This window comes from Manacus vitellinus, unplaced genomic scaffold, assembly GCF_001715985.3.
Source record: "Manacus vitellinus isolate BGI_N305 unplaced genomic scaffold, ASM171598v3 scaffold_20_pilon, whole genome shotgun sequence".
Classification (NCBI taxonomy): domain Eukaryota; kingdom Metazoa; phylum Chordata; class Aves; order Passeriformes; family Pipridae; genus Manacus; species Manacus vitellinus.
Window position 1 is genome coordinate 6,715,730 of NW_021939471.1, and position 15,935 is coordinate 6,731,664.

Consider the following 15,935-nt stretch of genomic DNA (forward strand, 5'->3'; position numbering starts at 1 on the left):
GTCTTTTCCCAAATTTGACACAAGCAAATCCAAAAAGGCACAGAATATCTAATATCAGAATGGATCTGGTACAAAGGGTATATTGAATGTTAGGCACAACACAGATAAGAATAAACTGCTGAGATAACATGTAAAAAATGTTTTCAAAAATTGAGCTATAGAAGGAATTGCAAGCCCACCTTTTACTATCAAACTCAACTAATGAAAAATATGTTCAAATAAAAGATGTTTCTTACTAAGCCTGTTCACCAAACAAATACCTAGAAATTTTTTTGCATTAATTTTTTTCTTTTTTTTAATGGGTGTGTTCTAGCAGTTCTTTTTACGTTCAAGACCATGTGTAGTTTTCCTCCAAGTTACATAAAAAATAAAAATCTTAAAAGTTTTTTGAGAAACAATAGTTGTGTTTTTAAAAAGCTCAAGCATGTTTTTAAAATGAGATTTTTTTATAGCTGTAATTAAATTGGAGATTTAGCTACCAGGAAGGATTGTCATTACGCAACCTGACCTCAAAATACAACTACTAATAACAATCCTATTTTACTAGATTCAATTTTAAAGGTACCTGTGAATTTCATGATGGAATGGATGAGAATACAACATCAACATATAATGGTTTAGTTCTAGCAAAAAATCTGCCTGATTTTTTGAGTTAGTAGCTTAAATGAAAAACAGTAAAGAAGCAGCTTCCCATTTTGTGACATCTGTAACAGTATTTCCTTTATTAAAGGGGACAATTCTTGACAGCACAGTGAAGAGGTAAGCAAGATATTAAGTAATAAAAACACGTCTCAAGTACAGACCTTTACAAATAGGGATTTCCCAAAACACAGAACTAAACAGATGCATTCTAAAAGTAGTAGAAAGCACATCCTTGAAAAGAGGTCTAAACTGTACCAGCTATCTAAGCAGAGCTGGATGCAACAGGACAATAAAAGGTAGTCTGGGCAAACCCATATAAATCACAAGCACAGTACTCTTGCACTTGCCTTTTCTCAGACAGGATATCATGTTCCATCACTCCTATGAAAAAGTGTGACCTCCAAATACCATCAAGAAACTGAATATGATGTAAATAAAATCTGACCCTTGAGCTGTAGCTCTCCCAGCTGCAACTCCAAGGACTGAAGGGGAAATGACTGGGTCACTACATCAGCACTCACTGCTCATTGAAAGGCTCCTCAGCAGCTGCCAGGGCAAATTCCATACATGCATCATAAGCACCAGTGCCTACCTGAGTAACATGACAAGGTCTGCATCGCTGGATAAACGCACCAACCCAGGTGTTCCCTCTGTCCGGATGAACTGGATCTTCTCCCTGCCCAAGCAAAAATAAAACCTTCCAAAATACCTTTTGCAAATAAGGCATCAGCGTATACCACAGCGACAAGAAAAAGTACAGAGTACATCAGAAACCTCTGGATTATGTTTTTCCCTATTTTTTTTCCCTGCCACACGATGTCCATGTGAGCAGTAAAATATTACAGCCAAAAAGCTAACTTGTTCTGAGGAACAATTCTCCTGTTGCTCTCATCTCTTCAATGCTCATGCTGTTGCAGGTAGTACAGTCATCCGACCAGGAAAAAAAATAAAAATAAAAAAAAGAGAACTCGATCCTTCATGTTCACACTAGCCATGTCTCTGAATTCCAAGTAGGAGGCAGAGCCCTGCGGGAGGACATTTCTATTGTGAAAGTGAACTGTTTAAAGAGGCACTGTCTCTTCTGAACCTTTGTACAAATGCAAGCCATACATTACAATGCATACTTGTGATTTAATTTAAAAGTGTGGGTTTTGTACCACACTGCATTTAAGATATCTTCCAAAAAAATCCTGTATTTCTCCCCTCTCTCTGCCAAGTACACATCCTTCCTCCTAGACCCAGTGTGCTCACTGTTGTAGAATCCATGCATCCTAAATTTTGAGTGTGGTAACACAGAGAATTTTAGGATCTATATTTAACGTAACTCCTTGCTTGATTCCTGTTCTTTTTCTCTGCAGAGATTTTTCCTGCATTCTGAAATACAAGTACATCCCTCTTATTTTCTTTCATCAGTACAAGGCATATGATGGTACAGAAGACATAAATTCTAATTTGGCTTTACTCTTCTGGAGGAAAAGAAAACAAAAAGAAACCCATGTGGTAAAAACCTGTCCCAAATCCAAAGGAGAAAACCCCCAAACAAGAAGAAAAGTAAAGAACTCCCCATAAGAACAGCAGCACTGGCTCAGCTCAGAGGTTTGTCTATCCCACCATCCTATAACTAATGGTGACAAGAAGGTCCAAAAGGCTCCATGCAATCAGCATTGTAATAACAGCTGCTGGCAGCTGCACACAGTTCAAGCTGCAATGTGAATTTCTGGAACACATCACTTCATGCACAGCACTTTCAACAAAAGAATCAAACTAAATTTCTTTAGAGGGTAAAACAAATCTTTAACAAAGAAGCCACATCACAAAACTTCTTACACAAGACTTTAGGAAACTGCTTCTTGAATTTTGAGAACTTGCAGGACACGGAGAAAAAGGGATCAGTAAGTAACACTGAAAATGGAAAAAAATGAAAATCAGTGCTGGCTGCCATGCCAGGCATCTGGAACACAGAGCACTGCACTGGCAGCTCTCTGCACAGGACAGACTGTCACCAGCAAACTAGCATTTTTTAGATTCAGGGTCCAAGGAAGAAGAGACACATTAATTTCAGCCCTGGTCACTAATATCCAAGTTTTCAGGGATTCCATTTCCAAGAGTGACAACTCTGATGGAGTTATAACAACTATACAACAATCAATATCAATCAGCCTTCATCAGATATTCTTGGACTATGCAAAAACCTGCAGATGCCCATTTTGTAAATTTTGGATAGACACCAAAAATTTTGATTGATTTAAGATTACCACCAGCATCATTAGGTCAGGACAACCTTTCTATAAATGTGCTTTGAGAAGATAAGGACAAAACCAAATGCCATTCTGCCTCATGCTCCCAGCTGTACACATACCCAAATGAACGGGCACATTTGCCATGCCATCCAGCTGTCTTGGCACATTTTGAAGACATCAGCAAATCTCTTATGCCAGCTGTTCCAAACATTTTCTTGTAGGTACCTTTATTTGATAATAACACATTACCTCTGCTCTCCTAAACCTTATTAAACAGCATTACACAGAAATATAGTAAATAACTTCTTCCCACAGCCTTATGATATGTTCAAGTAGTCTACAATCTGTTATGTTCCACTGTTAATCTCAATGAAAGTACCTAATTGTAATTAGCATTTCGTATTGAAATGGGAATAGCTAACTTCACTAATTTTCTTACCTGAGTGAATGATTCCTGGTAAGATCTGGTTGACGCTCTTGTAGAATTTCAAAGATATTGGGCTGCCGCAAAAATGCAACAATCTTGTCATTGTAAGCTGAAAACATCAACAGAAATATCACGCTGAAGCAAGGAGATACCAAAACAAAGGATGTAATTCCTTCTAAGTTTTGAACAATAATGACAGCAGACTTCACTTTCACAGTTTTAAGTTCATCAGTATTGTGTTTATACTTTTTTATATAAGGCTACTAATTCTACTGTCATTTAAGAAACACACTTCTTGATTATGAACCAAATCTCACTGGGACATATCCTTTCCACTGCTAACAGCTAGGACTCTGTTAGCAATTTCTATTATATTTTATCACTCATACTCTTAGCTAAGGTCAAACCAGAATATTTATTGCTAGAATAAAATTGCAGGGACCTTGATTTTCACCGCACTGAAATCTGTGCTCAGACATTAACAGTCATTAGAAACACCCATATCAAATCCTCACTAACAGTTGAGCCTGCAGAGCATGCACACCATGGCTATGGCAAGGAGAAGGATTTAAATGGGCAGAGATTTTCAAGTAAACATGCCACAGTCCAAAGAGCCAGTTCCAGTCAATCGGATTAATTTATCTTGATTTAGCACAATGTGACAGCTGTTAGATTTAATAAGCTAAATTCTGTACGTGGTGGCACAAAAGTCAGTAACTTTGTGTGTATGTAACTGAGAACAGAAGTTAAGCTAATGAATAATTCCAAGCTGATTAACACTTTCTGGAATCCTGCCAAAATAGATGCTCAGAAGCTAAAAAAAAAAAAAATATCACTGGGAATGCATGGAGTCCAATTAGGACCCCAGTTTGACTCACTGGCTTCAACTCATCCTGTCAGCACACAGAGTAAGCTGGGAAGATACCATACATCAATTATATGGTTCTGCACACTTTCAGTCCTGAAGGGGGGGATGCTGATTGACAGAAGAATCACAACAAATGAAAAACCCAGCAGTGCACACTGATGTGACACCCTCAGCCACAGAGAACATCTCTGAGAAGAGGCTTTATGGTGACATACCCACTGGAACCACATCCTGGTACTGAGCTCTGCTGACTGTATTAAACGTGCTAGACGGTCTTGGCAAAACGGGTGGTCCCGAATGACGGGAGTCCTCTCCGACCTGCAAATGTGCAAGTAACCACAGTGAGTGTCTCTGTGCCAGCATAAAAGTGAGAATTTATGTGGCTTAAAACCAAGCATGTAAGTAAAGGCTTTGTTTGATCACTGCCCCCAGTAACCACTGCAGCAGGAGTAGCTGTGCTGTTAGGGAGTAGCTATGACAGTTATCAGTAAAACATTATTTAGTATACTGGGCCCGTTAGCAGGAAGAATCAAAACTGATGCAAAGTTTATTGCTATTTTTAAATAGGCCAATTCTGAAAAGGGACCAAAAGAATTAAAACTGGGATTCCTTCAGAGGGTCTTTTGTAATTCATGGACAACTTTATCCATACCAAATGCCCTGGAAATCAAATTCTGCTTCTTCATTAGCACCTCTATTATGTCAAATTCTACTCCTCCATTAGCATTTCTCTTACCTCTGGGCATGAATGCAGTTTCCCTAAATTTGAAGTAAAAACAAGTTTGTGGCTGAAGCAGGAGGATAAAGAAGTGAGTTCACATTCAGGCAAGGCAAACAAGTCCAAAATTGGTAAAAACACGGTTCCTAGAATCATTCAGTAAAACTATTCTGATGGTTTTTTGTATTCACATTCTGGGATTGAAAAATGTTGTATATGAACTATTTTTAGGGTAAAGCCACAAAATAAAATTGTTAGTGGCATTTGTGATGTCAGGGCAACTGCTGCAGTTTACTGCATGATGAGGTTTCACTCATTTCTACGGTGTCAGGATTTGGTAGTTTATCTGTCTAAAACATTTGGTCAAGCTCTTTTTCATCCTGCTGGACTTTTATGTTTACTTCTCAGTTTATCTTCCTACATGTAATAGTTAGCATTTGAACTACACTTCCAAGTTTCAAAGATCTCTAAAACATCTAACTGCAAAAGATCAAATAATTATAAAGGTTGCTTTTAAATCCAGTCTCTTAAATCATGAAGAAGCAAATGTCCTGAGATATCTCCCAAAACCTTTGTGCTCTCTGATAATACTCTTTCAGAAAAATGAAAAATTATTTCCTGTTAGGCAATGTGCTGGAAAAGGAATGCCATTATTATTAGCTCTGGTTTCACACTGCAGTTGAGCTTTAGCTAAAAAGGCATTCCTTATACTGGTTCATGTTTGCTTTAGAGCATCTCCCTGTAAAAACTGGGTCAGTGGCTTCAAAACATCAAAGTTCACGACAAGACAAATCCAAAGAAAGCATTTCGATAATTTTTTTTCATTAAGTATTCATCTTTTGCAATAATGTACAGTTCCTTTATGCAATAGTTTAAAAACAGAAAAAATATGCAAATATATACTTAAGTTGTAAGCACAGAGGAAAAACTGCTGTTCAGATTCATACATATGCATACAAAAAGAAATCATGGCATCATTAATCCCAGAATGGGAATACTGCATTGAATTGCTGTGTTTGACATTCCTATCTGGAATTATACCTCAATTCAAGTTACACCTGTAACAATGTCAAGGAAACACTTCTATACACACAGATACGTGGTTCAAGGTTTTTCATGTATCTAGATGGAGTGGGAAATTTTGACAGGTGATCAGCACTATGTATATGCAATATATATGATGATTTCCTGTAGGATAAACTACACTTATTTTGCAGCATTGACAACTTCAGCAGCACGGTTGGCACAAAGATCTGTTTTAAGTGCAGAGCTACTGAATGCTGCTGAAAGGAAGATAATTTCGGTACATATTGAGTAAAGTGAAGAAAAAAATATTTCTGCTCTGTTACAAATCAATCAATCACAAGAAATACTTGCTTTACCCTACTGAAGATCTAAATAGCTATGTGAAGACACTTCTAGCTTCCTTGCCTGCTACATGACATCACCAAATTGATGAAAAAAGCTATTTAATACCTTTTTAAAATTATACCTGACATTGGGGGGGGGGGGGACTAAAGCCTGTTCACACAGGATATGACAAGATCTGCAGCCAGTGGTATGGCACTCACTGCAGCTCAGTGGAAGCCTTCTTAGAAAAGTGGTCAAGAAGATTCATGTCTGCTCTGAAACACACGTCTGGCAGAACCTCATCTACCACAAGACTGAGCTATAAAAAGGATAAATCAGAGCACTTCTCTTGCTATTCTGAATTTTATTATCTTTAACTCCTGGCATGGAATAGCCCTCCCCTGAAAAGACAACTTACAGCTAACAGTACAGAGGTTAAATAAAGTACAAGCGAAGTCCAAGTCATTGCACATCTTCAAGGCCACAAGTAAAAAGAAGTGAAAACAAAACTATGGAGACTGCTGCTGAAAATTTTCCACAGTGACATATCAACAAAATAGTGGTTTCCTTTTATTTCTGATCAGAAAGTAGAGATGAAATACCTATGCCAGTGCATATAACAGTCTGATAAGCCTGTATGTGGTAAGATGTTTTTATACTTATTTGGAAAGTTGCACAACTAGATGTATAGTCACATATGCATCTTTTCCCCTCTCTTATTTGCAGACTTATATATCAATATAATTGGCAGACACCATGCTAGACAACAATACACATTTTGTCAGTGAAAGACAGGCTATAGGTACTGGTAATCTGTAATCAGATGCTCTCCTGTGGTTAAATGGGGTTACTGCGAATTAAAAGCAGGAGAAGCTCATGTTTGGTATTTTTCCTCTGAATACATACATTTTAAAAGCAACAGTGGCTAGCAGACAAAATAATAGATCTTTATGGATGACTACTGTACACTTACAGAAGAATCATGCCCCTCACAAGATGGAATTGTGAGTGGAACACTGTGAAAGAGGATGATCTTAAACACCCGGTGGTTCCCAAAGAGAAGGCACGAGTGCAGCTTACCTCACCAGCACTGTGGCTGCGTTGTCTGGTTAAGTGCTGCCGATGGACTAACGCACTAGTGGGCCTGCTACTCTGCAAGGGGAGCCGGGGGTCGATGAACGTCGTGGTGCGGGAATTGTGGTCAACAAAGAAAGCCTGGAGAAGGTGAAAGGAGAAAGAATTTATAGCCAGTACTTTTTTATTTTTTTTTTAATTATGCCTGAAGTTAATGCCTGTGCGGGATCTATGTTTCATTCACTGACGTGAGGCTCTGGAACATCTTCCTCGTGTTACTGGGGTTTGCATTTCCCTTCAGCAGAAGGGGGATAACAGTTTTCCACCTCACTTGAAGGGATGAATTGTTTAATGCCTTACTTCATTCATGTCTATAAAGTCCTTTGAAATTCTCATCTGACAAGCATTAGAAGTGGGAAGCTTTATTGTGAGTGTCAAGAAGAGAAGATTTGAATGTTTAATAAAAGTAATCCTGGTGTATTCTCCTTTCATTTCCTTATAAGCATCTAAAAATATGTTATTAAGTGGCAAACCCATTCCCTTTTGTGACGTATCTACCATATAATTACCAACACAATTGGGTGTATATATGTCAAGTGTATGCCTGCATCCTGTAATGAACCATGATTACAGGCCAATAAGCATTTTTTCCATCTTCCTGATATAATTATTCTAAGTTCATTAACCTTTTTTTTAAAAAAAAGGAAAACAACAAAAACCAACAAACCCCAAAAAAACCCTAAAGCACCACCCCAAACAAAAGAAAAAGACCCCTCAAAACTAAAAAGAAAGTTCAATCAAGGACACAAGGATGATGGCAATAAAAATATTTACATCAGGCAATTGATGAGAACTACCACAGATTGGTCAGTCAACCACTTGCTGAAAACAAGGTCACAGAAACATGTATCCTGTAAAATGAAAACCTCTTACAATTCTGTCCGATTTGAACCAAGAAAGGTTTTTAAGCCCTGAAATTTAAACTTTTTGCAGTGTTAGTGTTGCACTTGGAAGCCAGCACTGTTCTATTTCAACACACTTCATGTTTTCAGTCACAATGTGGGAAACGTGGAAGTGGCAAAAAAAAAGATCTTGGTCTTGAGCAGGACAATTACAGGAAAGTGACATCTGGTTTGAGGACTCAAAGAATCTGGCCCAGCAGAGAGGTGGTCAGGGACTGCGGGAGCCATTTCTGTGCTTGGCTACCAGTGAGGTACCTCAACCACAGTTTCACAAGCAATTTAGTCCTGCGCTGTCAGCAAAAACAAAGATTCTCATCTTTCCCCCTCCTGACCACTTGTTTCATCCCCTGTGTGCCCTTCCTGCCTTGTGCTGGCACAAGTGTTTGTGTGGTCATGCAGTGAACCCAGCTGGGGAGCTGGTCCAGGCTAAAGTTACTCTTTTTGTCCCTCTCCCTGCTGGCTCCTCTAACCTCGGTCAGCTCACCAGGGGTGAGAGCAGAGCAGAACCAGCTCTTCTGGCAGCAACACCAGCTTCTAGTATTCATGAAATCATTGCTTCAGACTGCTTGGTGTAGCCAGATCAGAGAAAATGCAATTCTTCTGACTTCTATGAAGGTAGATAGACAAACCAGTGTGTCATGCTATACAGCAACTAAATGCCACTATAGATTGCAGTGAGAGAAAATGTTCATACTTCCATTTCCCGAGGAAGGAGAAGCATATGTAGGGACACCACAGTTTCAAAACCCTAAAAATGCTCCAGAAGAGAGCAGCAAGCCTCCTACATCCCTAATAGCAATCGCCTGTACCTGTAATATGTGCCTAAAAGGAAGGAATCACATCACTTAAGCAGTAAGGAAGAACTCCATTCTGACCATCTGACACAGTCAGAGACACGTAAGTAAAACCAAAAGTTTCACAGTTCAAACACTCTAAAATACATTCAATAAATACAATTTTAATTGCAACATTTGAGCTTGATGCAGGACTTTTTTACCTCGAAAAACAATCAAGGCACCTACAGTGCCAGTGCAACAGATTAGAGATTATGAAACCAGTCTGAAAGCAGAATGAAAACCGTCATGAAATTTATGTTTGTGGCCTGGAAAATGACTGAGACTGCTAGAACATACCCAGTCTTTCTGAAATTTATCTCCTGACTGATAGTTTATTTACCTTCCTAGCAAGTGATTGGTATAGGGTTTGGGGTTTCTTTTTAATATCCTTCTAGCAACTATTTTACCTAGTCTGTCTGTGTACTTTTATAAGTGAAGCACTTTCATCAAAACAAAGGTTGATTTCATTAAGTCAACATCACACTGAAAAATGACTTGTAAAAACAATACTGATTCGATATAGGAGGAGGTACCACCTAGAGTTGCACTACACAGTTCTTTGAGTTAATGCAGCACTCTAGTACTTGCATGCAGTGTTCCTTTGCATTATATTTAAATAAACAACTCAGTTGAACATGAAGTTAAAGACTATAATGTCTTATTAAATATGAATGGTTGCAGGCCAGCTAGTAGTAGCCTATTTTAAAATAAAGCATAAATTACCACTTTGAAGCTTCAGTGAAGATAACCACTGGAGCTTCAAGGCTTCAGGCTATTCTGGACATTGGCACACAGCTCAAAATACAGTGTGGTTCAGTCTCCTTTCAAAAAAATTCCTCTCATAACTCCTGCCTAGCTATAATCCATAAATCTACAATGCTTGAAGTGACTGACATAAGATAGGTAGTGCCAAAACTATATTTAGCCCATCAAACATGGATAGTTGCCCTACTTATCCTTACAGTAAAGTCTAAGAAGTTTGCTAAAAAAGCTTTTCTTCCTATTGAAGACATCAGTAATCAATTACTACAGATTCTTTAACTGTAGAAAGAAAAAACAGAAACACCCTCCAATAACTTCTTATGTATTTGCACATCTTACAGAGGTCTAACCAAAAAGTATATACACTTGCATCTGTCTTTAAAATACAGATATGTGCTTACACATATTCCAGAAATGCACTGGGATGTGTATTTGTGCAATGCCTGTGCGTGTGCACATGGATGCAGCAAGGCAGAATTTTGAAGTTATCAGACTGAGTGCAGCTCAGGGACCTATTTAGCCTGTATGATGCCTCCTCCTGCCACCTTTTCCAGCAGCCTTTTGCCTCCCTGTGGTCAGTGACTGATGAAGGTTCGTCTGTAATGCCCATCAGACACTACATGCTAGTCACACCAGACCTAATTTTAGGGAGAACTGCATGCCAAATGGATGCTATCTCCTGTAGAGGAGTCAAAGGGGAGCAGGCAACTGGGCTTTGCTGTGCAGCTCTGAAGGGAGTTCAGAGGTGGGGAGTCCCCAGCTGACCTTGGAAGGCAGCCTGCAAAGAGGACAAAGCAACCAGGACCACACTGACATTAGGAGTGAAAAAAACTCTACTACTCTGCACTGCACAATAGCCAGAGCCATCACTGTGCCTTGTGAGCAAGAGCACCAAGCCTCTTACTATGATACACTTGAAAAAAAAAAGGAAAACTTTATCTCGGCAGGAACGAGTAGTCAGGGAAAGGAAATGTAACTATATATTATGGTATGGCTAATTGCTACTTGCTTCTCTTTAGGTTAATACTTTAATAAAGGCAGGTCCAGTTTCAGTTTGGTCTCACCAAGCAGTGGTCTCACCATGTATTGACCATCATCTCTCTCGAGTGCTGAATAGGCTTTTCTACTGGCCACAAGTGGTACTCATGACAAAGGCAATTCTACATAATGAAAACGAGCAATGATGAGCCTAATTCAAAGTGAAGAAATCCTAGTGGGAATTTGTTCAGTGCTTCCTCTTTTTGATTAATGTTGTGGTAGTACTGCTGTTACCAAATACCACACCAGAAATCCAAAGGTCTAAATCTCTCCATGGTGCTTATTAAAGTGAAAATTGCTATATTCTTCAGGAGAAAACTGGCCTCTGAAGAAGTGAACAGCACAAGAATGACTTAAATCAGAAAACAGTAAGGCAAAGAACAACTTTACTGTAATTGCTCATTTGCAATTGTGTGTCAAACAAAAAACTAAAATGCTATCCAAAGTTAAAAAAAAAAAACAAACAACCCTCAAGCACTTCTTCTACCCTTCAGTTAAGAATTTGTCTGTAATCTTTCCATAATCTTATATGGACCCTCAGAGCTAAGAGTACTAAGAGTGATAAACATGAAAACCAAGAAGCTTTATATGCCAATAGTCCTAATTGGGACTTCTCACATGAACTGATAAGCCTTATCACTTGCTCACATGCTAATCACAGTCTATTTTTAACCCTCCTAAAAAAATATAATATTCTACATACTGAGGATGCAGTAGCATAAAGTTACATTAAAATTATATTCTACTACATTCTACTACTGTTCTTTGATTTCAAAATATTTTTTTAGAAATTGAGAATTGATACCTGTTTAAAAAAAAAAGCAGTGAGACTGGCAACTATTTAAGATCCCTAATCCCTACTAACAAAACCTACTACATACCATGTCTTTCCAGTTAACCAACAGAGTTATCCAACATATATAACCAACATAACCAATAGAGTGATCACCCCCAGAGCTATCCCAGACCATCCATTTTATCTCAAGGGCACCCATTTTACCTCAGAAACTGATGGACACAAGACCTCACTTGGCATCACACAGTTACCTTGCCCTGATGGTCGTGTTTCATTTCCCAACCTCTGGGCAGCTCCAGCTGTTTGTTAGCAAACATGTTGAGGAATCCCACCAAGTCACGATTATGCTGGTAGCGCTCGAAATGGTGGGTGTCCCGCCGGACTTTGGTGATCATGTGCTTCAAACACGTGTTATTTGTAAACATGCGGTAGGCACTCTGCAAAACAACAACAGGAAATACTTGTAAAAGGTAAAACTTCCCTCACCACAAAAGACAGCCCTTCACAGTAAATTAACCATCTAATCATCTATGAAACGTTAACGAATTATCTACAGCTAAGCCGCAGCGGTATGAAAAACAGTGGTTCTCTTTCTTAGGTTTTGGGGTAGGTGTTTAAAGTTTGTTATTTCACTTGAGACACCCAAAATTACAAAACTTACTCACTTCAGTGAAGTGTGAAATACATTGGAGATCGCATTTACCACACTTGTCCCTGGAGCTGTGAAGAATCCTGTAACATTACAACTGCTTTAAAAGCAATTATTTACTCAGAAGTGTTTTCCAATTTCTGGAATAATGAGTCAAATATAGCCATAGAATACAGCAATAAAGCTGGTAAGGTTTTCAGCAGAACAGAGATACATAAGCTTGTGAAACTTATCACAAATCTACATAAATATTGTCTCCACCTATTGATTTTTCACAATAATACTCCTATCATTGCATGCACTCCATACATTGCATGCATGTATAATTTATGGAATAAAATTAAAATAGGGGAGTATAAGGAGAGCACTAAGGAATAGGGAAAACTTTAAATAAAAGAGGTAAAATAAACAGTTAACACCCTTCTCTCCCAAAACCCCAGCCAATGAGAAACCAAGCCTTTCTGCCAAGATCAGCAGTGGACAGAAGACACAGGCCCTCCTAAATCACACTGTACCTCTACACCTCTATTCCCTGGCCAAAGGTCTCCTCTACTTCTGCCTACTTCATATATTCAAGAAAAAGTTATGCAAGCTAAGCAGGATCATTCATACACAGACAGGCATACATATATATATCAAAACCAAACTAATACTGACCAGTAATTTAAAAAACACTGAATTATTGACAAGTGTCCTTGCAAATAAGAAGTTATTAATTCCATTACTTCTGTTTACACTCTAAATGCTGTTACACAAAGAAACATTGGGGAACAAATGTATATAAAAAGAAGCAATGAAGAACAGGCAAAAAAAGGAAAAGGAAGATAGACATTAAGATATTTTTTAGTTCAGTGTGACCTCTAATATATTTTGATATAAACCAAGCAATCTGGGGGAAACACGCCATCTCATAAGCAGCAAGTTCATTCTCAGAATTGTGTCTCACCCTCTGCAAAGCACAGTAAGAAGCTACTGCTTCAATAAACAAATTACTTTTGTATTATGAGAAAGATGAAGAATTGAGTGAAAAATAAAAACTGCTATAATGCAGAGCTAGGATGGCTCTGATAGCCCAACAATTGCAAGTGAATTTATTCGGCCTCTCCGTGTACTACCAATATATTATCATCAAACATTGAGCAATATCTTTATACACAAAGCAACTGTATTTATAAGCATGTATTTATGGAAGCTTTTTAGCTTTAGCTACCATACTTACAGGGTTAGAATGCAGCACTGTAAAGAACTCTGGGCTGATGAGGAATTTCACAGGGGGAGACTGGAGCAATAAAGTAAGTCTGGATCTGGAGGTAGAGTGAGGCAGCACATTCTCTCTTCGAAAATCTAACAGCAAAGTAAATGACAAAGACATCCAGTAATTATTACCAAAGCATCACTGCAAACAACTATATTGATTAAAATCACACAGGCAAGAAAAGCACTAAGTACCCAACTATTTCAGATTTACTGAGTATTCTCCCCCTAAGTGTACCTGAATTTCTTCTAACATAGCACTGAAGTTTCTGAAAATATTACAGATTTAGTTTAGCAACTTTTACTTGCTGCTTTTGGTGAACAATCATTTTTTTAAAAAATCACATCCAATTATTTGGGTTATCAAGTATGTACCTGTGTATAAGATGCAAGAAGGTCCCTGAGCCATGCCTGCATTGCTATACTGCAGCTGTATGCAGGTAACTTATCTTTTAAATGCTAACTAATGGATATAAAAGTCATTGTACACTTAAAAATGTTTCATTCCTTCTTTAAAAAAAAAAAAGAAAAGAAAACAAACAATAAATCACTGCCATTAACACAGCCCCAATCCTGACACAGTATTTAAGCAGCTTATGTAAGTAAGAAGCAGGTTGCCAAGGAAGTACCTTTCAAGTTTCAACTTTCAGTAAACATTTGTGTCTTCTCCTAGCAACTGCAGAAGTGCACTGATTTTTATAAAGTACCAGGAACTGAAAATATATCATGAGTGGTGTTTGCTACAACATCAAAACTGTTCCTGCCAATTACCTTCGAAAATGAACAGGATATTTGGATGCATATTTTGATATGCATTTTTAGGTTCAGTCTGGGTCTGCAGTGATTTTACACTAAAATGTGTGCTGCCATCTACATTTCAGAGTTTCTTTCTTTTACACATTGCAGTATTCACACACTTTCCCCTCAAATGAACATGAATCATGTAGAATACAGCTATCATAAATAGAAAAGATCATAATCCACAAGCAGAGCAAGCAATGAATGAGACTGTAAACTGAGGAAAAAGTAAGAAGAAATTACAAAAGAAGAGGAAAATAACAAAGACAGTGTAAAGTTCTAAATATGGATGCGTAAACATGGAAAAAAAGGAATAGGGAAAATAAAGATATTAATTCTAAGCATTAGATGGAGCCAGAAAGTGGAAGGGTAATAGGTTAAACAAATGAAAAAGAAGATTTTTAGAGACACTTCTCCAACAATAGACCTCAAGCTGTCCCACATGAGGCATGTCAATGGCGAAAGCAGAACAGCACAAAGGCTCCAGAAGCTCTGCCTGAATACTTGGGCTGGGAGTGTCTTCCAGTCCTCACTGTGGTTACATGTCAACTCTGTACTGGTACAAAACCTGGTTGTACACCAGTCAACTCCCACAACCTGGAAGATGCTGTGACACACTGCAGATAGGTCCTCTGTCGTAGTCTGGGTAATCTAGAAACCAGAATGGGTCGCCAGGTGACCCATTAGTGAAGTTTAGGGGCTTGTGAATTTGGTTTATGAAAAGCTTATTCAGCCGAACTTGCTGGTTTGGCCTGAATTTACTGTAAACTGAATTGCTGTAAACTGTTGAGTTTACAGCACAACAAACCATCTGGCTGCACATGCACGTGCACAAAGATAGAAAAGGAAAAAGCTACGACAGAAGTAAAGAATACAAGTAATAAAAGGGAGCACTTGGCTAAATCTCAAGTTCAACAATGACTTGAAACTCAAGGAAGGGTGACACTGGTTGCATATCAGACTAATTTAGGAGAGAGTATTATAAGAGAATACCAAGAGCAACCAGAGACAAAGCCAAAGCACATGACACCACACAGCTACACAAGAGACTGGATGGGTAACAAACTTTAAAATTGTATTAGTAGGAAGATGACTATGGAGAGAACTGCTGAGTGAAAGGAAAAACTAGTAATGATGCTTAGAAATCACTAAAAACCATCTTTCTTTCTATCTTTAATCAAAAGGTCTGGCCAGGCAATCAGAAGAACACAAAAAAAAAAGGGAAGTGAAAGAGTTTTCTTTTTAGGCTAGAATAGATAAAAAGCAGGTTAAAGACAGTGGTGCAAACTGAGGTCTCAGGCCTGGAGAAATGCACTCTAATAGTCAGGACTCTACATGAAGCCATCGCCGAGACATTGGTGGCCCTTTTGGAGGTCAGAAGGAGTTCTCAGAAGGAAAGGGATAAATGTTGTAAGGGTACACTTAGTGATGTTTCACCAAAATCTGTCTGGGTCTGGTCCTATTTATTATTTCTACCAATGACTGCATAGGGTGGACAGAACTTGCCCCAATTAGAAGATG

General features: G+C 38.4%; 1 protein-coding gene across 2 annotated transcripts in view; it reads right to left on the reverse strand.

The window, feature by feature from the left end:
- The window catches only part of HECW2 (HECT, C2 and WW domain containing E3 ubiquitin protein ligase 2), a 106,648-nt gene that overhangs the window by 24,634 nt on the left and 66,079 nt on the right, over positions 1 to 15,935 (reverse strand). For both annotated transcript variants that reach the window (XM_008926916.4, XM_018071909.3), the window contains 6 exons: positions 13,582 to 13,706; positions 11,965 to 12,150; positions 7,326 to 7,460; positions 4,393 to 4,495; positions 3,322 to 3,418; positions 1,235 to 1,318 (listed from right to left, as the gene is read on the reverse strand). In XM_008926916.4, coding sequence (XP_008925164.1) covers positions 1,235 to 1,318; positions 3,322 to 3,418; positions 4,393 to 4,495; positions 7,326 to 7,460; positions 11,965 to 12,150; positions 13,582 to 13,706 — 730 coding nt within the window. The remainder of the gene's footprint in view (positions 1 to 1,234; positions 1,319 to 3,321; positions 3,419 to 4,392; positions 4,496 to 7,325; positions 7,461 to 11,964; positions 12,151 to 13,581; positions 13,707 to 15,935) is intronic.